At 38.8% G+C, this 23,694-nt stretch overlaps 2 protein-coding genes across 7 annotated transcripts; one reads left to right on the forward strand and one right to left on the reverse strand.

Moving 5' to 3' along the window:
* Positions 1–15: 15 nt before the first annotated feature.
* Positions 16–23,376, reverse strand: LOC137582893 (uncharacterized). Of its 2 annotated transcripts, none has more exons than XM_068297636.1 (6): positions 23,270–23,376; positions 3,936–4,351; positions 3,767–3,878; positions 3,432–3,571; positions 1,828–3,370; positions 16–1,772 (listed from the first exon to the last, which is right to left on the reverse strand). In XM_068297636.1, the coding sequence occupies exons 2-6, from the start codon at positions 4,267–4,269 to the stop codon at positions 659–661; spliced, it is 3,243 nt and encodes a 1,080-aa protein (XP_068153737.1). In that variant the 5' UTR covers positions 4,270–4,351; positions 23,270–23,376; the 3' UTR covers positions 16–658. The 2 variants fall into 2 exon arrangements, with proteins under 2 accessions (XP_068153737.1, XP_068153738.1); XM_068297637.1 differs by lacking the exon at positions 23,270–23,376 and adding an exon at positions 7,476–7,493.
* On the forward strand, positions 9,295–22,802 carry Cad96Ca (tyrosine kinase receptor Cad96Ca). Of its 5 annotated transcripts, none has more exons than XM_068297639.1 (11): positions 9,295–9,393; positions 10,627–10,824; positions 13,939–14,195; positions 14,565–15,329; positions 15,794–16,028; positions 17,116–17,204; positions 21,384–21,523; positions 21,618–21,723; positions 21,988–22,127; positions 22,181–22,322; positions 22,387–22,802. In XM_068297639.1, exons 2-11 carry the CDS (start codon positions 10,674–10,676, stop codon positions 22,609–22,611), a joined length of 2,250 nt encoding a protein of 749 aa, XP_068153740.1. In that variant the 5' UTR covers positions 9,295–9,393; positions 10,627–10,673; the 3' UTR covers positions 22,612–22,802. The 5 variants fall into 5 exon arrangements, 4 of the variants coding, with proteins under 4 accessions (XP_068153740.1, XP_068153739.1, XP_068153743.1 ...); XM_068297638.1 differs by having other exon boundaries at positions 9,326–9,483; XM_068297642.1 differs by lacking the exon at positions 9,295–9,393 and adding an exon at positions 9,519–9,696.
* Positions 23,377–23,694: the final 318 nt, after the last annotated feature.

Raw genomic sequence — 23,694 nt, forward strand, 5'->3', positions numbered from 1 at the left:
ACATAAAAGTGCAGTCTGCTCCATATCTTATATTAGTTGCGTACAAGTATGTACAATTATATTTTTGCTTATGTGCTTTTCACTTAGATTAGTAAGGCTTTTCAAATAGGTTTTTACATACATACATACATTCATATCTAAAAATAAAAACAGTTTGTTAGTGTGCAATCTGGATTATTTGGCATTGTTGCTAAGATTTTCAATTAAGTTTACATTCCTTATAGATGCATAAAAATATATGAATACAAATGCGATATATTTGTCGCTCAATTTATCCGTGCATCTTAGCAATTAGAGAACTTTCAGTGCTTAGGGTATTAGTAGTTACAGTTCCACAGATTCCGCAATCGTTTAGCTTCTAAATTAATGAGTATTATGGTTCATTGCGAAGGTACACCATGAGTGTGGGAACAACAATCACTTAAGTGTAGGTGTGTGATGACATAAAGTCCCATTTTGTATGTACGAGTGGTAAGTGTGCCGAGTGTAACTAACTCATTTTGGTATTGTTGCTTTAGTCCTGTATGTTTTGTTCTCACCCCAGGGATGAGGGCATAAGTATGGGTGCTGTGTGAAGGAGCATTTTGCATCGGCCCGTTCACATGTGGAACTCCGGATCGGTAAGCAGACGCTCCCTGGTACTGGAGGAGTCCGTATGCTACCATTTCGGTATAAAGGACTTACGAGACGGTAGAAGGCATAGAATGCTGAGGGCCATTACCATGTGCCACACCGAGTGGACAATATAATAGTTTTGTTTGGTCTGCAGGAAGGCATAGCAGGCCAGGCCGAGGGCAACAAGAGATAGTCCAAGCGGCATGAATACTGCCAAATAGACTCGGGATGGGAACACTTTTCGAGTCTTTGAACACCGTATGCCCCAGCTGGTGGAGATGACACAAATGCCGCTCAATGTTGGCGCTAGGAACACCCAAAGGCTCTGTTTGTTCAGCTCTGTGCCAAAGGCAAGCAGTATGGCTCCCAGCATGTGGAGCAGCGATACGAATTGCGGACGGATGTGGGCCATGGCAATGAGCGTTACCCAGATGCTCAGAAGGCCACAATAGAAATCGCAGAACTGTAACACGCCTATTTTAACCAGGCAGAAACTGTACTCGTCCTCACCCGAGTCGCATGCGTGATAGAAACTCGAGAAGAACATGGTAAAGAAGTAAATAACACCTTCGGTATAATAGCGTCTACGTATTGCCATGTAAATGCTGGGAAGGAAGAGCAGGTTGCTCAATGTCAGCAGCAATGATGCCAACAGAATGGACATGCTCGATGGAATCTGAGAATCTTCTGTGCAGTCCCAGCCGCGATAGCCCTTGGTGCACACACAGGTGGAGAATACAAAGCCCCCGGACATGTAGTGATAGCAACGGCCATATCGGCCACAACGCCCGGCAACACAAGGACTTGAGGAGATTGAAAATATCACCGAAGTATTGCAGTTATCCAAAGCCACATGCTGTTCCGTCGCCGACTTGTGGTGTATCTCAAAGAGCCGTGTCATATCCTCGTAATCGGGGGTACACTTGAAATCCATCATGCACTCCTTCACCTTGAGAGTTTCCGTTTCGTTCATTTTGGCTATGCAGTCGTTGGACTCAATGCAAGTTGCATATCTCTTGGCACTGTTGGCGCAAGGACAAGGAAAGTTCATGTCATCGAGCAGGCGAACATGCTGACGGATGAAATCCTTGACACTTTCGATAATGGTGACGCGTGCGGTTTCTGCCCCGTGACAATAGAGGCCCATTGTAACATACCTAAATGAAGATAAGAATTAGTCTCAAATCTTAAATCGTAACTGGAAAGACTTACCAACGGCCACTTTCGGGAAAGGGCACATGAACTAGTCCCATGCTCTCCGTATTGTTAACTATAATGGATGCTTGTCTTAGCCGCTGTCCGTAGCGGCACTTGTCCGGCCAAGTGGGCACTCCCGGCTCGCCCAGTTGCATGCACACTATAATCTGCATACTTTGGTTGGTTCTTGATGACTGACCCGGCTCTACCACCGAATTAGGATCGCCTATTAGTCTCTCAGCCAATATGCCGCCACGTTCGGACGATGGCGACAAGGTGGGTGGTGGAGTCTTTATGTCGCTGCTCGAACGTGACCCATGCTTCATGGACACCGCATACGTAAGGGTACCACCAATGTCGTAGACCTCACCCACATCAAAGGCAAATCCTGCCGCCGATTGGGCTGTTAAGTTAAGCACAACTGGCACAGTTCCGTTTATATCTGGCTGCAGATCGTAATCAAACATAAAGAACTCGCGATACGTCTGCCGCAGCAGCGGATAAAAGTCCATATTACGAAAACGATTTGGTTGCCAGGAGTTCACCGTGTTGGATTCATTTTTAGCTTCAAGCGATGTATTAATCGATTGCGGCAAGTCAAAGTCAATTCGCATTTCATAGCCCAACACATCCTGTGAGCTTTCCGCATTAATGCTGTTGGTGTTCTGACGACGTAAACGATATTGGGACTTTGTTCGTTGATTAAATCGAGCACCCAGCAAGTCCTTCATCGACGCTGTCAAAACACTGGCCTGTTCTGTTGGTTTATTAGCACCGGCCGTACAGAGCCAAATCCCGTCCGTTTCACTTACAAACTTGAGCGTGGCATAGTGCCATGTGCTTGGTTGTACGTAAAACTCAATTGAGATTTCCTCCGTCTGATTCGGACGGATAACAGTGCTATGGATATGGTTGGACTCCCTGCAGCTATCACCACTGCCGCAGCCGCTCCACGGATATGCATTTGCCTGCACGTGAAAACCGACATCCGCACAGTTCACGCAAACTTGTGCAAAGGAGATGCGTACTGTGGCCACACCAATGTCGTCCGGTACATAGAACTTGTAAATGATTTCATTGTTTTCCGAGCACTCGGTGTTGCTGTTGTTGCTATTGCTATTGCTGTTATTGTTGTTGTTGCCACCATCCTCAACTCTCGACAAGAATTCGGTGTGCGTGAAGTTTTTAGTTTGAGCAGATCCGGTGGCTTTTATACTGACACCACCAGATTGTGCATCGTCTTTCGGTGAATGTGAATGTTGGCTTTGTTGCTTCGGGGGCAGAGCACGGGCCGGTCTATGGCTGTCAAAATTTTGCACTATATAGTTCTCATCGGGGGTCACGGGATTGTCTACGGCTCTTGGCTGGGATATGTTGTACGGGCTGCTGTTGCTGACATTGACGCCTCTATTGTACTGTTGTTGTTGTTGTTGCTGCTGAGTAAGACCATTGCTCGTTAGATTACCCTGATGTGCTTGACCATTATTTATGATAATCGGTTTGAAGCTGGACACCGACATCTCGCCTAGTAGCAATGTGTCACATGATGCCGCCAGTCCTGCAATCAGCAACATTTATTTGCCTAATTTATGTAAAATTACGATTATTGCGATTTTTACCTTGCTGCTCTATGCGATCGTTATTGGGATCTGTCCAACTAACGAAAGCCACCGCAAACCAATTGCCTATATAAGGACCATTCACTGTAATGCGCTGTTCCTGCTCATTCGACTGAAACTGCAAATCGTAAATTTCAAATCTGAAACGAAAATTGAAATAATCAAAGAACTATTCATTCCCTGTCGTAAACAATGAACTAATTAATCTAACTAGTAATATTTGTAGTTCTAAATTAGTTCAGGATGCATATTGGACTCCATTTTGATTGAATTTTTCCCACTTTACTGAATTATTTCTAAGTTTAAGGGAGACTTTTAGTGGGGCAAGGTCTTACCTTTGGTCAGAGCTGAGAAAGTGCTTGGGAAAGGTAATATTCTCTGGGCTAATCACTGGGTAACTGCCCGCTTTGAGGTGTAGTGTTACATCTTTAACTTTACATTTTCTTTCTGCAAGTATTCCATAATCAATAAATAGAATTTTTGTTTATGCAATTAAATACTTACGAAATGTGCCCTTGGATTCCTCAAAGGCCTTAAAGCTAAAAATTGCTGTCCTAGAATTTTGGGGCATTCTAAAGTGTAGTATAGATACATCCTTATAGGATGTGTACTTGAGCAGTGAGTTAGATGGCAGTCGAACTATTAACTTTTGATCTTTTATTGTTTTCATTTGTTCCATTTTCTCTTGGGGCTGTTCATAAATAGTGTATTCATTTTCCACCGACTGCTGTTGCATCTGAATGCTAGAATCGATGCCTCTTAGTTGTAGGGTTATTTGCAGTACAACAACAATTACAGCCGGATAGACAAAGGAACGATTTCGGTGTGAAGGACACATGGTCTCATTCAATTTATTAACTATCTAGCAAAAAAAAAGGTATGAAAGTGAAGCCTCATCAGCTTGATTGAAGTATCATCAACTGGAAATAGAAATAAATAATGAAAAATAAAATTTAGATCAGATCAGAAAGTAATTAGAATTAGAAGTCACAGCACCTGCATTAAAATGCTTTTATTCATGTCTTCCTAAAGGACCCATCCTTAAACTCCCATTTAATTCCTGAATAAAAGCCAGGGCCACAAGCACGCTGACAGATAAATCGACCTTGTCAGTGAGGGCAAAACAAAACAAAAATATGATTTATGATATTTTTACATGACTTAATATGAAATATTGCACTTTTAATCGCTTGACATGCGTTTAGCTTGGCCTCTGCCTGACACGTTCCTCCTTCCTGGATGAGAGTGCCCACGTATGTACGTAGAATTCACTTGTGCAAATAATCTTTTTCGGAGCATTGTTTTTTTGTCCTACCCTTTATACATAAAGCATTCAGATGATCTAAAGAAATTTGCCTACTCCATGCTTACTAAGCTAACTGGGAAGAAACTTGGAAAGATTCTGAATATTCTTTTAGTAAATAAATCTCTGTATATTTTTGTTTTTGCCATTTACTTATCTTCTCTTAGAAAACTGTACATTGAGTAACGATTTAAAAGTCTTTTCAAATATTTATGACAGCTCTTTGTTTTTCTTTTTTTCAGGTGACATTTCCTTTCCCTAGAGCAAAGGATACTCGTATAACATTTTTATTGACTTGCAGATAAAATATACATAAGCAACTAATCTAATTCTCTACGAATTGAAGGAGGCGTTCGTTTATTCATGGCAAACTTATTCCTCGACCATAAAAGATGCATTGACATAGAGAAGTATCTACTTTTATTTGTATCCTTGGTAGGCATGTGAATCTCTGTGTGTGTGTGTGTGAGCACGTCAATGTGTGTGGGTTCGAGTGGGTATGCAAATTCAAGTATCAATCCTCTCAAATGGCACAACTGTGCCATTATGACAAAAGACAAGACATAATCCATGGCATCGTCAGGTATAAATTATTTGCAATGCCATAACGAGGCGAATTGATAACGGGCCAAGGATAAAATGCTTGTCTCTTTGGTTTTCGTTTCAATCAAGCAAATTGGTAAACTCAAAGGAAAATATATGATTTTTTATTTCAAGTACGCCTGCTGAGCTTGAACACTTTAAATAAATATTGAAGAATATTCTGACATGAGGTAAGTCTTCAGATTTGGCTTTCAGCTGATTCGCACGACCGAATTAGGACTCAGTTTTTCGGCCTTGGTTGTTCTTTGAGTTTGTAGTTTTCAGTGTGCAGCATTGCAGATTTATATGACAACGAAGCAAGCCACTTCAATATTAAGGGAAATACAGAAGGAGAAACAGAGATAGAGGGAGATAGAAAGAGCTTCCATGGCCACGGATTCATTTGAATGGCCGCCATCGCTGTTAAGCCTTTCAGAACCATCTGACGTACATACACAGGTCCTCTTATGTATGTGCATACATAAATGCAGTAACAGCTGCTGAACATTCGATGAAGACACACACACACACACACACACAGACACTTACTACCTCGATATCCACACCGTTGCAGAAACACAAAATGCTCGACCTATTTAAAAACAGGGCCAATACAGGCAACCATCGAAGGCACCAAATGCCTACGTACCTATAGGCAAAAATAAAAAAGAATTGCTGACACCACGGGGCAGAGTTAAAGGGCAGCTTTTGGGGGCAAGCCGAAGGTATCTCTTTGTCGGAGTAATTTATGGCAGACATAACCCCAAATGCACACTTCCATTTAGATTATCGTTAGCCCATTCAAAATACCGAATAGAAAGTTCTTATTACATTCTTACGAAACTGTCTTTTCAATAAATTATTGCAGTTTATTTCTGACGTATCTGAGCTAAGAACACAACATACTAACTGTGAATGAGTTCAGATGAGTTCCCAAAACGACAACAAACGAATACGAAATCGAAATTTGTTTCTTATCAGTTATAGGCGGCTGCAATAACAAATAATTCTTATCGTTTCTCTCACATCTGTGCTACTAAAAACATTTGTGGGTTTCGTTATATGTCTAGATTACTTTATATACGTAATGGGCTAAGTATACAAGATGTCCATTAGGGTGGACCAAAAACATAGTTTTTCGAAATTTGAGTCTGCTTTACTGCCAATAATATTGTGTATACGCCTAGTGGGTCAGCTGAAGTAAATTATAATGATTTGTGTAAATGATAATAGATATAAAAACTTATGTATTTCACCTAAACATATATATTAAGACATTGCATTTTTCTGCTAATGGAAAAGAGAAACTGGAATGCTTTTTGAGTGGAAAAAAAAAACTTAAAAATTCAGATTTTCGAACTCAATGCCTTAGAGTCAAACTAATTTGATGGTTTTCGTAGTATATTTCATATTTTTTGATCCACTCTAATGTACAGAGTGCCAAAATCTATAATCTACAAGTGCATTAGGTCAAGTTTATTGATATAAACTCAATTGTTTGAGAGGTACCGAACATTAAAACAGAAATTCTTAGTTAATATGTTTCCCAAACAAATTCAGTAAAGATTCGAATGCTTCGATTGGCGTGATTTTTGGTCATTATATCATAGATAATCTTTTGGAGTGATCAGTTTGTAGTTGTGGGGATTTAAGTGGTATTCATATCTTGAGATAGACGGAGGATTAGATAGACATTAGAATCACTTCTATCTTTAGGTTTCTCAATACATAATTCACTTAATTATTGGGTGAATTTTCAATTAGATTATGAAACGAATTTCTTTTGTTTTAGTATTTTCAACCAATCTCATTACTTGTTTGTATTTAGAAATGTTTTGTTTCTTGTATAAGTCCCCCAGAAGAGCATTTTATTTTTGGGTAAATCTATGTCAACACTGAACACTGTATTTGAAGCTTGACAAGATTGCACATCGCTAACAAGTGTCTCCATCGCGGTTTCGGCATCAATTGAATGATTGCAAGGGAAATAAATTGTCCCATACCCAAAACATATGTATGTACGCACTCTCTCCAATGATGTAGGCACAGCTGATGAACTGCATAAACTGAATAGATTATTTATATTATAGAAACCAAACTAAACTCAAGCCCCTTTTCATGGCGACAAAATTCGATGAACTAGTGGGTATAGTTCGTACCTATTAATATGTATGTCCAAGAGCACCACGAGCCACTTGTTTACTTTACGTCACGACACTAAACGGTGGACTGATTGTCAGACCCGAGCTAAGCCTCATACTCGTCGCCTCTGTATCTCTCACAATCAGTATGATTTAGATGCCCCCATCTGCCACCCACTCTCGATGACTAATGCGCAGCCGACGCTAACGGTGCATCGTACTAGAGTCTCTTTTATTGCAATGCATTGCTAATCGGTGGCACCAAAGTCTCGTTCGAACATTGGCTGTTATATTTCATATCTTTGTCTATTGCCTACAGTCCGGCGAAACAGAGGGCGAGGTGTGGGGGGAGGACTAAAAGAGTTGCTGATTTGCTTTGGTTTTCGGTGTCGATGTCGTTGTCGTTAGCAACGTTGTCGACCGCGCTATCGACCGCGACCGCGTTGTTGAAATGCAATATCAGGGAGCTTTCACTCGCAAGAGAGCTTTTCGCTCAATGCACTGTTTCAATTGATGGATAATCGTTTTGGCTTCCTTTTATTAGAACAAAAGGCCTATTTTATGAGAGAAAGTACTCTATGATGGACAACATTCCATTAGTTGGCCCCTTTTAAAAGGTGTATATATGTATGTAATTCGGATCATTATTTCACTATTGTTTGACAAAGTTCTAGGTAAAACGAGCTATGATTCGTATACTATATACTATACTTTCTTCTTACATATATTTTGATTGTTTTAGTTTTCGCAAAAGTATCAATTTATCTTTAAGATCTAGATTTGAGATTGATATTAATAAACACAATATTTGATTTTGGACTTTAAAAAACTTCTGTGAGCCATTTACTAAATCTTCTGGTTTGGTATTTCTATATTGCGAATATGAATGTTAGTTTTCGCTGTCCATTCTTTTTTATCAACAATAATACGAAAAATGCACAAAAAAGTATTGGCTTTAGGCAAAATAAAGCGTAGTCAGCAATCAATCAGTCATCAATTATAATTATAATTATTATGATTATAAGTGTAGGATATTGTAGTTGTAAACTAACAACCTAACTATATTGTACAAGTACTGGCAAACAAGGACTTCGGCTTACAATTAGATGAGAACTACATCCATATACTACTCTGGGATTCTAACCCGGATCCTCGTTGTTCAGTTGACTAAATGATTGGGTCACTTAGACAACTCATCTACCGAGGACTGCGTCATCAATAGAGATTCAAACAAATCCATATATAAGAGTATTTGATCTGAGAACAGGGAGTTAATAATGGACGATCAGCATACGTGCTTGTGATGACTGCTAGATGAAATATTTAACAGCATTTAAAGTTAAATAATTACACTATTTTCTTAAAACAAGTAGAGTTAAAAGGCAATAAACGAAGAATGTAACACAATTTTACTAATAAACTTAGACCTAAATTTTAAAAATGTGAAGACATTAATTGCATCTTTGAGTTTATATTAAGATCTGGGAACGAAACTACCTAAGTTAGAGTATGGAATATATATAAGTATTGATAAGAAATTATAAAGTATCCGCCATGGAGGTGCAACAGTTTGGCAGTTGTCAAGGTTAGTTCGCTTGACAGTTTATTAACTGAAAACAACTGAGAAATTTGGATTATTTTTAGTAAAAATGAATATATCTGCAGAACGCAGATACGTTCCACAGCCAGAGAAATGAAATTGAGGGGAAATGGCGAGCGAGAGACACTGAGAGAATGTCAAGTTCGTTGCTTTTTTTTGGGTGCAAAACAAGTTTTTGGTTTTAGTCGAAGCTCGAGAGATCGGCATGAGCACCGTCTGGCAGGGCAACGCAGACAGTTCAGGTCTCAGTTAACCAGTCGCCGCGTTTCCAAGCGCAACGTTCGCTCGACATTCGTTTGCTGAAGTTAGCTGAACCGCGAAGCCGAGAAAGTTATTGTAAATACCTGTTTCCATTTGCTTTTGTGTTTAATTTATACATATTTTCAATTGAGTGCTCAAAAAGTGCCTACATACAAATCAAAAAATGTAATATATATCAATCAGGATATACAAAAATATGTATATCATATATGTGCAAGTGTTTAATCGAGAGATTAATCAGTAAATGAATGACATAAAGATACAAGTTTATCTCAGTGACTAGATATACGCATAAGCAATACATACGGCCAGAAAAGTTGGATCTATACATACAGACGACTACAAATATTTCTCACACTTAATAACGTTAAATTCTTTGTACGTTTTTAAACAGTTGCTCAATAATTGTTTAAGTAACTGGCTGCTGAAATCAATACTCCTCTTTTGTCTCTCTCTCTCTCTCTCTGTCTCACTGTCTGTATCTCTTTCTATCTTGAAGCTGCCAATACTCTGACATCTTGAGCTGCGTAAATACAATATATAAACCTCTTCGTATATATGTATGTGTATATATGTATATATATATAGAGGGGTTTGCCCATTTGAGCTTACTATTGCGCCATGCATCCGACGCCATACAAGTCAAAAAGAGAAATCGCCGACCCGCTTCAAGTTGCAAACAATATTTTCTTTTAGCCAAGTGTGATGTGTACGTTTTCCTAGTACGAAGCATTTTTTTACAGATTTGAATTTCGTCAGTGAGTCACACATCTGTGTGTGTGTGTCTGTGTGTGTTTACTGAATTTGCATAATAGCCAAAAAAGAAAAATGTATCTAACAATATTAAATATTTCTCCAAATGGGATACAAGAATAAATGAATGCGTAGTTCATGCGTTTGCATCGCAATAGTTGTCTCTGTCGTGCCGCCACTTCGTCGCCATTCTCTTTTATTCAATTACCCTCAATGACTGGGGCCTTTTTGTTGCTTCTTTTTTTTGGTTAGTTGCAAACTCAATGCCAAAAAACGTTAAAATAGATGCCACTCTAGGTTTATTTAATGCAACTTTACACTGATATTGCGTCAAGTTGCCTCTGTTTAGCCAGGCCAAACATGAGCCTGTCGCAACCACATGAATCCTGCATGTTAGGCAAAAAGGACATGCAGGGCCGTCCTGCGGCATCTCCCCCATGTTATTTTGCTTGCTTTAGTTCCACCAACTATGCATATTCATGCAAATGGATGGACGTATGTTTTGCATATGCGTATAGCCAGTTTTTTGATTAAATTTTTAACGTGTTGTCACAGCTCATCGAGTCAACAGGCAGGATACCGCTTAGGCGGTTGATTTTATAATGGATTATTATCACGACCGACCTGAAACCTGCCTCAACCACTCGCTGGCCAGGAGGAGCTCATCATCGTCACTGGTGATAAATAGAACCAGTTTATTGCTGGCCATAACAGTTATTGCAGCGGCAATAGTCTCAATATGCTTACAACAAGGTAATAATACAATGGAAATTTAATTTACGTTTAAATGAAATGTTTGTTTCAACTGTTTCTGCTCGATTCTTCTTTTATTTGGCTGTCCATTCACAATTTGGTTGATGGCTGTAAAATGAAAAAGGCCTCGAGTTCGATTGTCGGAAATTGAAAGCAAAGTTCCCTATTTCACTTCCGGTTACAAATTGGATTGTTAATATATGTATAGCAAGCCCATGCCCCATGGGTAGATAAATGTGGGGAAACAAAAAGAAAATACATAATGAAAGTGATGACGGAAAAGTTTTGTTACACTTTAAAATTATTAGCATGCAATGTTTTTTGTTTAATTATCATGTAAGCACACAAATAACAATTTGAAAAACTTTTAATATAAATAACAATGTGAAGATTTATATGTTGTTTTATTTTGCCATAAATCTCCAAGTATTAACTTTATGATGTTCTAAGTTAGGTTAGAAAAATCATCTTCGAATTCGTTTTGCGGTTGGCTGTGGCTTAAAGAAGCTTACCAAGCCTGGGCAAGTTAACTTTGCTAGTTGTCCAAATGAATTCCGTTCTTTACTTTCCGCCATTTTGCATGCCATTTTCTCTGGGTTAGTGTTTGTGTGTGTGTGTGTGTGAATGGCGGTATATTTGCCCAGCTGTTATAAAAACAATTGCTTAACTTTGCTGCTGTCATCTTGGCACAACTTGTGGGTCGTTTCCGCAAATCCCAAAAATAAATTAAGCCACAGGGAACAAAAGCTTTCGACCCGCGCCGCGACTTGGTGTCACCAAGCTGCCGGCAGTTCGCGACCCAGACATGGGTAAGGTGCTCTATACATGGAAAATTCATGCATTTTGGCACTCTCTTCTTGGTCTGTAGCCAATGCCAACTCCGTTTTGGATATCAACCATAGTCACAGTCAGATATTTTTGTATAAAGTTTGCTAGTCTGGCTAACTTCCAGTTTTAGTTTTTTACTGATGATAATCGTAAGTTTTTCAAGCCTTATTCTTAAAATAAAAGTGTTGGATTTAGCCAAATTTTGAATGTTCCTTAACTGCTGTCAAATGGCTTGAATTTAATAGAATTTCGTAGTTAAAAGTCACAATGCCAAAACTTTGTTAGAACTTCTGTACAAACTATACAATCAGTTGAAGGAAAACATATCAGTATTGAGCCATGAAGCATAGTTTTAAGCAAAGAGTCCCAATGGTAAACCATAGAAATGATAATTGATTGTATTCAAATTCTTTAATCTTGAGAATGGAGCAAAAACTCTTCAAGTGGATGCTCATGGTGGGCGAAGCAAATGAAACTGAAAAGACAAACTGAATATACACACCAGCACCTTGACCATGAATTCATGTCCGCATTTTTCATGTGACGATGACATATACACATAATACCCACCATGAACTGATAATTGGGGGTTTAGTGGAGCTGGCGGAGGCGTTGAATTCATCAGAGTTTGAACTTTCCAATGTTTGTGGGTGACAATTGAAGCCAATGGACAAGACCATTGACGCAGATGAATGTTTGTATACGGACAAATATATAAAAAGTTCAGTGGCACTAGAGTACGCCAACATCAAGATGCAGACTGACTACAATTTGCAAAAGACATGAATAAGAAATTGGAGTTCACAATTTCACGTCTTTCTTTGAGTGAGTTCTTTAAGACGGTGTCGGGGGAGACGAGCACAGACAACTTTATATTTTAGTATAAATCATTGTGTAAATATGCAGATACGTGTTTACGCTTGTAAATAACTATAATATGCATACATATTGAGTTCTCCCTGTTAGTTACAAGCATATATCAATATACATATTATATGTATGTACATATGTATACATGTATCTGAAGGTCGTACGAGAAACTGCCAAGATATAAAAAACAAGCAAACATCATAACCGGTTAGTAAACCGGCAACCAGCACGTTGCCTCTCTCATCGCCCATTGAAGTTTAAGTTCCGTTTAGATGATGGGGAAAAAAAAAGCAGTATCAAGTTCTTTGCCTCGAAACTCAAAACAGGAAGGGCAACTTGAGATAAACTACTGAGTAGGGAGTAACTCCGTTTCACAAGGACTGACTACCCGCCAAAAGTCGTAACGCCTTTTATCGGGCAAAGCCATTTGAACAAACGTCACTATTATGTGGTTTATACCTTTCACCAAAAAAAAAACGAGATGCTTGGTTAAGGGACTGGTTAAATTGCTCGTAATTCTCTCGCAAACATTAAACTTGTTTTCATGTAAATATACAAATGTATGAGTCACCTTTCTTTTTAAAACCATTTTGAAATAAAATTCAGCCTCTGAGTTTATTTTAAAAGAAATAAAAATTGGCATGTAGTCGTGATGCCAAGGCAGATTGCGAAATATTTGCCAAATACGTAACCAACATGGCAGATTAAGCTGCAGGTGTGAGCCAACATTGACAGTGGGTGAATTTGCTTCTCTCTTCATGTCTAAAACAATCAATAAGTACTTGAGAATCATAGAGCGTTTTCTGTACAATAAGTTGTGCCATTTGTTTATTCATACAGCTCAGAAATGTTAATATGACCACGCCCACAAAATGCTGGGAAATGTCCTTGCCTGACTGCGTCTTAGCCATGTAGATGGCTATGAAAATTAACCAGAATGCGGTGATGAATACTAAAATTTTGCTTTGATTACGAAATATTCGCGCATACCATGCCAGAAGTATTATCCGGCTCAGGAGGTTCCCCGTACACGATCCTCTTTGTCTGTCCGCCGCCTACACGCCAACACGTAATCGTCCATCCAATCAGCCAGCCACCAGCTTGCCACTACGTGTTTGAACACGTGAATGATATGAATTCATACATAGATATGTGTTTGTTTGTATGTCTCTGTGAGTTATGGGTATGATTTGATGGTCTGTCTCCGTGTTTTCTTTTGCACGTTTTTACAGTTGAAATGCCAAACTTACAATTCCAACTAAATGTATTCATGTTCCTACACAAATATCCATTTACATATACATACATACACGCCTTTTGGGGAGTAAAAACAAGTCGAATTAGGTACATACTCTTCTAAATCAAATTTTGACTTGATTTGAAATTTAATTGATATTTAAATGCTCAACTTTACAGCTGAGGCCCAAGATCAAAATGCCCCGCCCATTCTATATGTAAGGGAGCGCAATTGGCGTATTCCGGAAACCGAGAAAGTGGGTCAAGTAATCCAACGAGTAAGCGGCGAAGATCCTGATCGAGATGATCTATTGTTTGGTATCGAGCCGCGTATTTTTCCACAACCTGGAAGTAATGGAAATGCTCCAAGGGCTCTGCCATTTCGCATTGATCCCGATACGGGAGTTGTCTATCTCAACGAGAGTCTGGCTGGCCGGGTAAGTCTGAAATTAGTTTTCACCAAAATATCCATAAATGTTGTGTGACAAAGTTAAAGGGCCGCCCACATACATATATTTCCATAGATTATGTGTGTGGCAGTGAAAATTTGAAATTTGTTTGTCAAACTTACTTGAAACAGAGTAGTTTATTTGCATGAAGGGGGCCAAAGAAAAGCAAAACACGGAGTACATTGAAGATGGTCTGGAATGCCAATAACAGACTATGTACATACTTATGTGTCTTTGCATAAGTGTTGCTCAAATATTGGCTTCAAGTGCATGTGTGTATACACATACAACTCAAAGTAGTCCTTAATATAATTCCTTACATAAACAATGACTATATAAAGTGTCAACTTCTTGCAGGCTGGCGAGAATTTCCTAATCTACATCACTGTCTCCGATGGACATTATACGGCAAAAACCGAGGTCTTTATTAATATATTGGGTCCACAGGAGAATAACTTTAATTACCGTTCGCCATCGTCGTCAATATCAAACGTGGTGCATAATATATCGAAATTTTTGCCATCATTTGGTAGCTTGCCAGGGGTCCAGTCAATTAGAAATGGCCAATCATATGCCAATAGACCCTCCAATAATTTCCCACCAAGTCTTACTGGCTATGAGCAACCAATTGTACCCTATTACCATCCCATTATACCAACTACTGCCACAGTGAATGAACATGGAGAGAACAGTGAGGAGGAGAGCGAATCGAAATCGTCTGCTCCGCCAGCAGTTACTACCTCAACCACGCCAAGAAGTCGCACCAAATTGACACCTATCGGGGCCACAAAGCCGGTGCAAACAGTGGAAAGCGAGGGGAAAACAACATATTTTACGATTAAATCAACTACCATTCCAATAATTGTCACTGTCTGCGGATTTTTGGCTGTGATGGCAGCTTTATTCGGTTATCTGTGTCGTCGACGACTGTGCGCCATCAGCAAGAATCTGAAGAAGTCAAAGGAGAAAGAGGAGCTGGCCAGAAAATCGAATCAAAGCCAACTGAGCAGCACTCTGACTGATGACAGCCGCAATTCGATGGTGATGCAACAGTGGAATGGTCCGGTGGCATTCGCCAATCGTTATGTGCCTTGGGAGAGGGATCAGCAGATTGCCATGACTGTAAGTAACAAGGGGGATTCGGATATTCTTCTTTTTTTTCTCTCCTTTATCTTGTTATATTACTTGGATTTATTCCGTCAATTTATCAACAATGCTAGAAGATATACGCAATATTACGTAAAAGCAAAATAAATCTGTAACAAAAGAGAAAGCTCAATAAACTAAAACACATTTCTGAATTCTATCTTTCAAACAATGGCGCACAATAAACACGACATAAACACCAACACAACATCGATGACGTCAATTTATACATACATACAACGGCATGCCATAAAATCATCATTGATGCCAATGCTAACACAAATTCAATCCGGTCCCCGTCAACCAACGACGACGACGACGCTAAATCTTCCAACAACAACACAAACCGAATTTGCCCGGTCACGGCTACTCACCATTCCGCCCCGCCCCCGCCCCCCACCTACTTTTTGCGGTATGCTCGAACGCAATCGGATTCATAGGCAACGTCTCAGCTATCAACAAGTGCCGCAAATGGTGGTGACGCTTCCGCGGTGCCTCCCACTGGTGGCGCCAGTCCTCAGGCTGGCTGTGTGGGCCCTGCTACAGGATATGGCCATGGTGTCGACGCCAACAGCGATCGTTGGGAATTCCCAAGGCACCGATTAAAGTTTTTCAACATATTAGGCGAGGGAGCCTTTGGACAAGTTTGGCGTTGTGAGGCCAACGAATTGAATGGTAAGTTAATAACAGGATAACCGAGATAAAAGAAATTCAATCGATAAGAGTCCTTAGTTTGGAGTGAGCCATATTAATTAGTAACTGGTAATCCTTAAAGCCAACCAACGTGAATTCTGTAACGCTTTAGTTTAATTACTGCACTTAACGAAAATTTAAATCTATCCTTAAACTTTTTGAGACTCAACTAACAATGCAACATCCGATCCGACCCTTGGGCCACTTGCTTCTTTCGTTTAAAGCTTGTGCAATGCGTAGAAATTCAATAAGACCAACTATCCAAGTGAAACTTTAAGTTAAGCAAATAGTATAGCAGACACCTGCCCAGGTAAAGGTACCGGTACCTGTGTTGGCTCTGCCACGGGCATTGCCACTCAGCATCGTGCCAGAGCAGCAGCAGCAGCAGCAGCTGTTGCACGGTTGAGTAGGTGGATTTCAGTCTAGTCCAGTAAATATATGTGGCTATGTGCATGACTTGAGAGTGCTTCTCCCTTACGAATATTCACTGAAACGCTTACTACTTCACATTTTCGACATTTGCCACCAATGCGTCCCACGTTCCAAGAGCACGTACAAAGGACATGGATATACATACGTGTAGAGCTATGCACACATTGCCAAGGATAGCGAGTGCAGAAAACCAAAGACAAGTGCAGTGTGTGTAGCCTCATGGCATGTGTGGCATAGCAGCAAAACTTTAGAAATAAATAATAATACCTGAAGGCCGTCGGAAGCAATCGTGGCATCGAAGAGGAAGCATGCCAAACCTTTGCCACTCGGTTCAAAGGATAGTCTCCCACATCTTCCCCCGCCAACGGCACGGTCATTCGATTGCTTGTGCAAATTTTCTGCTGCAATGGACAGTGACAAAGAGAACTAAGCGTGGCTAATGAAGCAATGCTCTTTCTCTCACATTTCTTATAGTCCTTCCATTGAAATTCTTTTAACTTGCAGCTGTATTTAAATATTTACTTTTATTTGACTGAGTTTGCTGCCTGCTTTGACTTGGTAGAAATAAGTTTAGGTCATTTCAAATTGTCAGGCATTGGATGAATAAACAATAATTATTAACTCTTTTTCCTTTCAGGATCCGAAGGGGTGACAACGGTTGCCGTGAAAACGTTAAAGGAAAGTGCAACTGGAGTTGAAAAGAAGGACCTGCTCTCCGAGTTAGAGGTAAGCGGAGACAAATTTTCCAAGTTTCAAACACTTTTGCATTGTTTTCTTTATCTTTTCAACTAGATTTTGTTTCTACTATGTTGTTCTTATTAAAGAAGTGCAAAAATGTATTAAGAAAAAAATTTGTTGGAAGCAAAAAAAAAAAAAAAAACCGTTTAGAAAAGAAGTTAGCAAACTGACGATTTGTTGAGCACACTTTTCCTCTTACACTTTTGCTGCTTATATTGTACACAGGCTTTTCTCATTTTTCTTATTGCCATTTCGTCGTTGGTTAGGCTTCCCGCTCTGCCGACTGACTGAATCTCACTAACTGGGCTACCGGGGGAGTGGAACTCTGAGAGACTGGTGCTGGCTCCTTGGCGGAGTTTCGCATTCAGGGTTTTCGGTTAGATGAAAAAGTTTTGCAAATTGAAAATTAACGATGCTGAAAGTTTTCAAAGAATTTCCTTCCAGCTTGCGACTTGCAGATTTTAACACACAGCCGCCCCAAAACCCACCCACCACAATCGCACCGGGAAGCCGCTGCCCGGCCATCATCATTTGCCACATGCCACGACAAGGCGGCTGCCCCAAGAGTGCAAATTTTATGTTTGGCATGTTTAATGGAAATTTCAAGTCATTTTTCTAAACTTATGAGAATCTCTCTTTAATATCCATCTGCCGCATCAGTCATTTATAATGTTACGAAATAATTTGCAAATAGAAATTGTGAAAAAAAGGTTCCATATTCCTTAACTATTCTTCTTCAATTCGTCTAACTTTCGCGATGAGACGCTTGCGGCCATTTTGTATTTGTTGTTCTTCCGTTAGCTTGTCTACGAAAAACAATTGTTGCACAATGTCCTTGTCCATATGTATCTCTTTGTCCTTAACGGAGAAGAGCTGTCAGCGTTGGTGTCAGTTTGTAATGTCAAAATGTATTTCCTTAGAGATTTTTCACAATTAAAGTTAGTCGTTCTGGTTGTGTCATCCCCAATTTACCAGCTTCTGTAATGTAATCACAAACATAGCATACTTAAAAGGGCTCCAAGAGTTTTGCTTAATAAAGTAATATTTCAAATGAAAATAAGCAAAACATAATGTCAATACATAACTATGGCAAATGCCAATATGCTAAATTTAAAACAATTGACCGATAAAAATGTGACGAGCTCATTGCATATTTATACAGACCAAAATTACTGCGACAAATTATTAATTTATGTCGTTGAATTCACTGGTTTTGCCATTGCCCGGCAATCGCACAGGCCATGCTTCTGCCCGGTTGTGTGTGTGTGTGTGTGTGTGAGTGTGTTAACATATATATGTACATTTTTTTTTTCTGAATTCTGCTCTGCCTCGGCAGTGGCAAACTTTGAAAAGAGAAAAACCCTGGCCAGGGCAAGCCAATTGCACTTTATATATTTAATATTTTTATTTTTATGGCGAATCTATAAACTCAATTGCGGCTGGCATTTTGAACGCACACTTTACCGCACAGGTTTTCGTTTCCACCGGACCAACATGATTTATCCAAACATTGTGCATATCCATGCACATTTATTTAATATAATCAACACTTTGAACAAATGCCCGTGTCGCCCACAGTGACATAACTACATACTGTCATATATTTATGGCGAATGTACACATGTATGTGTTAGCCTTGGCAACGACATGCACACAGACATCTACTTGCTTTCATGAATGTTTGTTTATACCTACAACCAATAATTAAAATTGATTTCTTCCATTGTTTCGGAAATATTGCAAGAAATAACAATGAATTGAGTTCCATACCCTTTTGAAGGCAAAGTTTAACTAAATTTGTGTTCATAGACTAAATATTAGTAACAGAAAAAAGTCTTGAAAATGAAGTAACTTTCAGATGTACTTAAATGTTAATGAGAGTAGGAAATCTTTTGGGGATATCTTTCTTATACCTTTTTTTGAAAAGACTTTATTTTGAAGGCCCATCTATGATTCATTTTGAATTAAAAGTAAATATAAAATATATCTCTGAGTATAGAAATCACAGATAGAAGAAAGATATAAAATATAACTAATAGCATGTTTATTATAACAAACATATGTAGTACCAACTTATATAAACACCCGATTATGATTGGAATAAATTGGTAGTAAAACTAAATTGGTTGTTGATTGTAAAGATGTAAAAAAAGATGTTTGATTGTTACTTCGAGTACTTGATTTCGCGTTATTTTTTTGTTTAAACTTTGAAAATTCTAAATAGGTCTTGATGATATATGTAAGCAAGTACCTTATATGGGGTTATCACTATAGAGCAGAAAACATAATGTGTACAACAAACCTGATTGATGGTTACAAGAAATATCACTAATTAGAAGGCTTCACATTAGCAGCAGCAAACGACCGAAGCTGCCTGCGAGTAAGCCCAGCCAACTTGGCCAAGACCCTTGTCAGTAGATGGGCCAAACACAACTCTAACAGGCCTCTTTTTTTTACATTAGAAGCCAACGAACGGAACGAATTCAAAATTGATGGCAAGTAATTGTACTCTTGGGCGGTTAGAATACCACGCGCTCCGACGCCTTGGAATAAACTGATTCCTGTTGCTACTATTTCCTTGTATCCGCATTTATAGTCAATGGCCCAGAATACTCTCCCATTGGAGAACGACCTGCGCATTGGGCGCCTACTTTTACTCGGTTGGCCTTGGTCCTTATCAGGATGAGGTGAGTTGGGGCTGTTGTTTTCCTTCGTGTTGCTGTTGTTGTAGTTGTTGTTGTTGTTGACACAAGCCAAACCCGGCTGATGCTGTTCGGTTTAGATGCTCCGCAGTGTTGAGTTGCCGTTTAGCGTGCGTCCTTCATCATTAAAGGCGCATTTGTTCCTCGTACGAACGCCGGGAGACAGAAGCCACCATGTGCTACAGCAACCACGAAGATGTGGCAGTATATCATGTTTTGCGGATTACCCAAGCAACGAGAATAATTGCACTTTAATTTTAAAACAATGGAAAATTATTAATGGTCGTGCGCTGGCTTCCACTCGACTTAGTTTTGAACTCTACAAGGACTCCGCTGGCTTCGTGTTGGTGCGGTCGACACTTTGCTTTGCGGTGAACCCATTGTCCATGCACTTTTTTTTCTCCTGGTTGTGGGCACACACACACCCACCACTTGGCTCCTGTTGCTCGAAAGATAGATGCATTATTTGCGTAAAGTTTGAAGTCAAGTTAAGTAGTTAGAAAATTTGTTGGCAAAAACTTGCCCAAGAGATGTGAGCAAATTATAAAAGTTTTTATAATTTAAATCGGATTGCACAATGTCTTGGTATTTGTAGAAATTAAAACTCTTTGTTAAAGTTAAAAATTAAATAATAATTCTATGCCAAGAGACCAACAATTAGATTAAGGGAACCTTTTTGGTCCTCAAAGTCCTCAAGATCCCTAAGCCAATTCGTAGGTGCTAGATCTTTGATCGATGACATTAAACAATTAGATTTGCAGATAAAGTCTGCTGGACTACCACAAACAAATTAAAGTTGAAATTGGTTTTTAAAATCATTGTCACCCGCAAAAACCGCAACACATGAGATGCAACATGCGCAAATGACACAATTCCCATTTGGCTTAATTAATAAATACCGCTTTGTGTTACTCCATTGTGGCATTGGGACATCTGCAACTGACAAAATGAAAAAGAATCCATTTTATCCCACCCACAATATTAATATATATATGCATGTAGATACGAATATTCGTATGTATGTATCTGTTTACATAACTAAGTATAAAAGTACACCAGGTGAGAATAATGACGCTCACCTCTGTTTCAATTTGCCGCATCAATTTGGCCCAAACGGTCGGAGAGTTGGTAAGGCGATTACAATGTACTTTAATAAGACCTAGCAATAACTACAAATCAACTACAGCCAACAAATTTGCATATTCTTCATATTTTATAAAACTATCCATAGATAAGTATTTAGGACAATTTGAATTTGCCAAATTTATCTGCAAACTTTTCTATTGAAAAGTGTCAAACAAACTGGGAAACAATTAATTCTGACCACAAAAGAAGAGAATTCTCTGAACCTATGGAAATAAAAACGTTTTGTTTTCATTAGTTTTTGCTAGTCTTGATATTATACATATATCCTAAGACTTGTATACCTTGTATTGATTTAACAATTACTGTGTTTCTTTTCCAGGTAATGAAGTCACTGGAACCCCACATCAATGTGGTTCAATTATTGGGCTGTTGCACCGATAAGGATCCAACTTTTGTAATCCTCGAATACGTGAATCGTGGAAAACTGCAAACTTATCTACGCAACTCGAGGGCCGAAAGGTACTGTAGTATAACTCTTCCTTGAAGAGTACCTCAAAGTCGATGTGGCAACAAAAAATACTAAAGTTCTTATTGATTGTTTTCGTTATTGCAGACATTATGGAAACACACATGGAAAGTCGAATATCCTGACGTCAGGTGATTTAACATCGTTTATGTATCAAGTTGCTAAGGGAATGGATTATCTGACATCGCGTGGAGTAAGTACAATCACCGGCAATTCAAATATTCAGAGCTGTGCATATAAAATTTTGCCGACACATGTCCTGATGTGGGTCAAAGGGCGGCAAAAGAAGTGGCATTTCTGTTGTGTGCATACATAATCTATTTTGCAATCTATCAAACATAAATATATGTACATATGTACATATATATATAATAAATGAAATTGATCTAGAATTCATAACTTTAATAGTAGATTTCTTTTGCCAAGTAAAACCTACTAAGACACATTTGCTCAACAGATTATACACAGAGATTTGGCGGCTCGTAATATTCTCATTACGGATGATCACACATGCAAAGTGGCTGATTTTGGATTCGCTCGAGATGTAGTCACATCGAAGATATATGAACGCAAAAGTGAAGGCAAGCTGCCTATACGGTAAGTAGATATAAACATAGATCCAAACATCAATACATTTGTTTCACTCTCAGATGGATGGCCACTGAGTCGTTATATGATAATATATTTTCTGCAAAATCGGATATCTGGAGTTTTGGCATTTTAATGTGGGAGATAGTTACACTCGGATCTACGCCATATCCTGGTATATCAGCTGCCGATGTAATGCGCAAGGTAATTGGTTATAAACATACATTTCTATAATGATTAATTCATCGATTAATTCATTTGTATTTAGGTGAGAGACGGCTATCGTCTCGAAAAGCCTGAACATTGTCGCCGAGAGCTCTACAATATAATGTATTATTGCTGGTCGCAGGATCCCCAGGAACGTCCCATGTTTGCGGAAATAATACAGATGCTCGACAAATTACTGCACACTGAGATGGATTACATTGAACTGGAACGATTTCCCGATCACAACTACTATAATATCGTAAATCTCAGTGGCGAAAAACTCTAAGCTCAAGTACTTAGGGGCTTTATATCCATATCAAAGAAGCATTCAAGTTCAACGGATTTCCTTTCCCTACCATCCTGTTTCAATCCTGTATTCATATACATATCGAACAACAAGAAGTCGAACAACAGTTTGAATAGTATTCATGGTATTCAAACTCTCTTGAAATTAAATCAACAGTCTGATCACACAAATTAGTATATACATATACATTTTCATTTTCACGATAATTTATTCAAACATTATCTACAGGAACTGCCATCGTTGTTTCCTAATTAAGTTAAAAGGATTAATCAATTGTCGCTGGAAATTTGGTTTAGAAAGGAAAAAGTAGTCGTAGCACTTGTAAGATACTTGTAATTATATCCAGAGAGGTTTTAAACATTCTGTATTTATTTGTTGTATATTTATTATTGTATATTCTTGCAAATGCAAAGTTATTAATCTATTTTAATCGATTTTCAATATAAAGAACTATTTATAAGCCAAGCTGTAACTGTTATTCAATTGAGATTGAGATTCGGTATGCAAATTTATCCCTTAAAGACCATAATGCTAGTCAGCCATTAGATTTGTGTTAGTAATTTATGGATAAACGCTGGGCCACTAACCAAAAGAGCCATAAATTATGGCTAAAATAATTAATGCACTGATTAGGTACCTGCTTGAACATATCTAGGATCGGGTTGCGGAAATTGTATCACTATATGAAAGAGTTTTTGATTTATTTTTATATAATTCACTTTACATAATTCACAAACACTCCCAGTTGTTAGTAATGGCAGTTACACAAACGAATGCATTGTATCGCGACGAGTTATAGCAACAGACTAAACTAACCCTAAAGCATCGCCTGACCCGAGAAGCTCCTTGGCCATCAGCATGACAGAGAGACAATTCGTTGAATGTTTTTGCAGCACGTGGCTTTTGTTATTACTAAATCCGAAGCATCTCAACCATTATGTTGACACATTCTCTGAGAGCATCCGACAGAACATTCCCAACCACATATACATATATATGTATGTACATCTATAGTCAATGAATGTTTACATTAATTGTCAGCTGATTTGAGATGACGGAATC

This window comes from Drosophila tropicalis, unplaced genomic scaffold, assembly GCF_018151085.1.
Source record: "Drosophila tropicalis isolate 14030-0801.00 unplaced genomic scaffold, ASM1815108v1 contig_859, whole genome shotgun sequence".
Classification (NCBI taxonomy): Eukaryota; Metazoa; Arthropoda; class Insecta; order Diptera; family Drosophilidae; genus Drosophila; species Drosophila tropicalis.

Bases quoted from the DNA above. Each gene is read 5' to 3' on its own strand.
- LOC137582893 (XM_068297636.1), bottom strand. From the start codon at position 4,269: ATGTGTCCTTCACACCGAAATCGTTCCTTTGTCTATCCGGCTGTAATT. The intron at 3,572-3,766 runs GTAAGACCTTGC...TTTTCGTTTCAG, and splicing joins TTTCTCAGCTCTGACCAAAG to ATTTGAAATTTACGATTTGC. The intron at 1,773-1,827 runs GTAAGTCTTTCC...ATCTTCATTTAG, and splicing joins TTTCCCGAAAGTGGCCGTTG to GTATGTTACAATGGGCCTCT.
- Cad96Ca (XM_068297639.1), top strand. From the start codon at position 10,674: ATGGATTATTATCACGACCGACCTGAAACCTGCCTCAACCACTCGCTG. The intron at 17,205-21,383 runs GTAAGCGGAGAC...TTTCTTTTCCAG, and splicing joins ACCTGCTCTCCGAGTTAGAG to GTAATGAAGTCACTGGAACC. The intron at 22,128-22,180 runs GTAAGTAGATAT...TTTCACTCTCAG, and splicing joins GAAGGCAAGCTGCCTATACG to ATGGATGGCCACTGAGTCGT.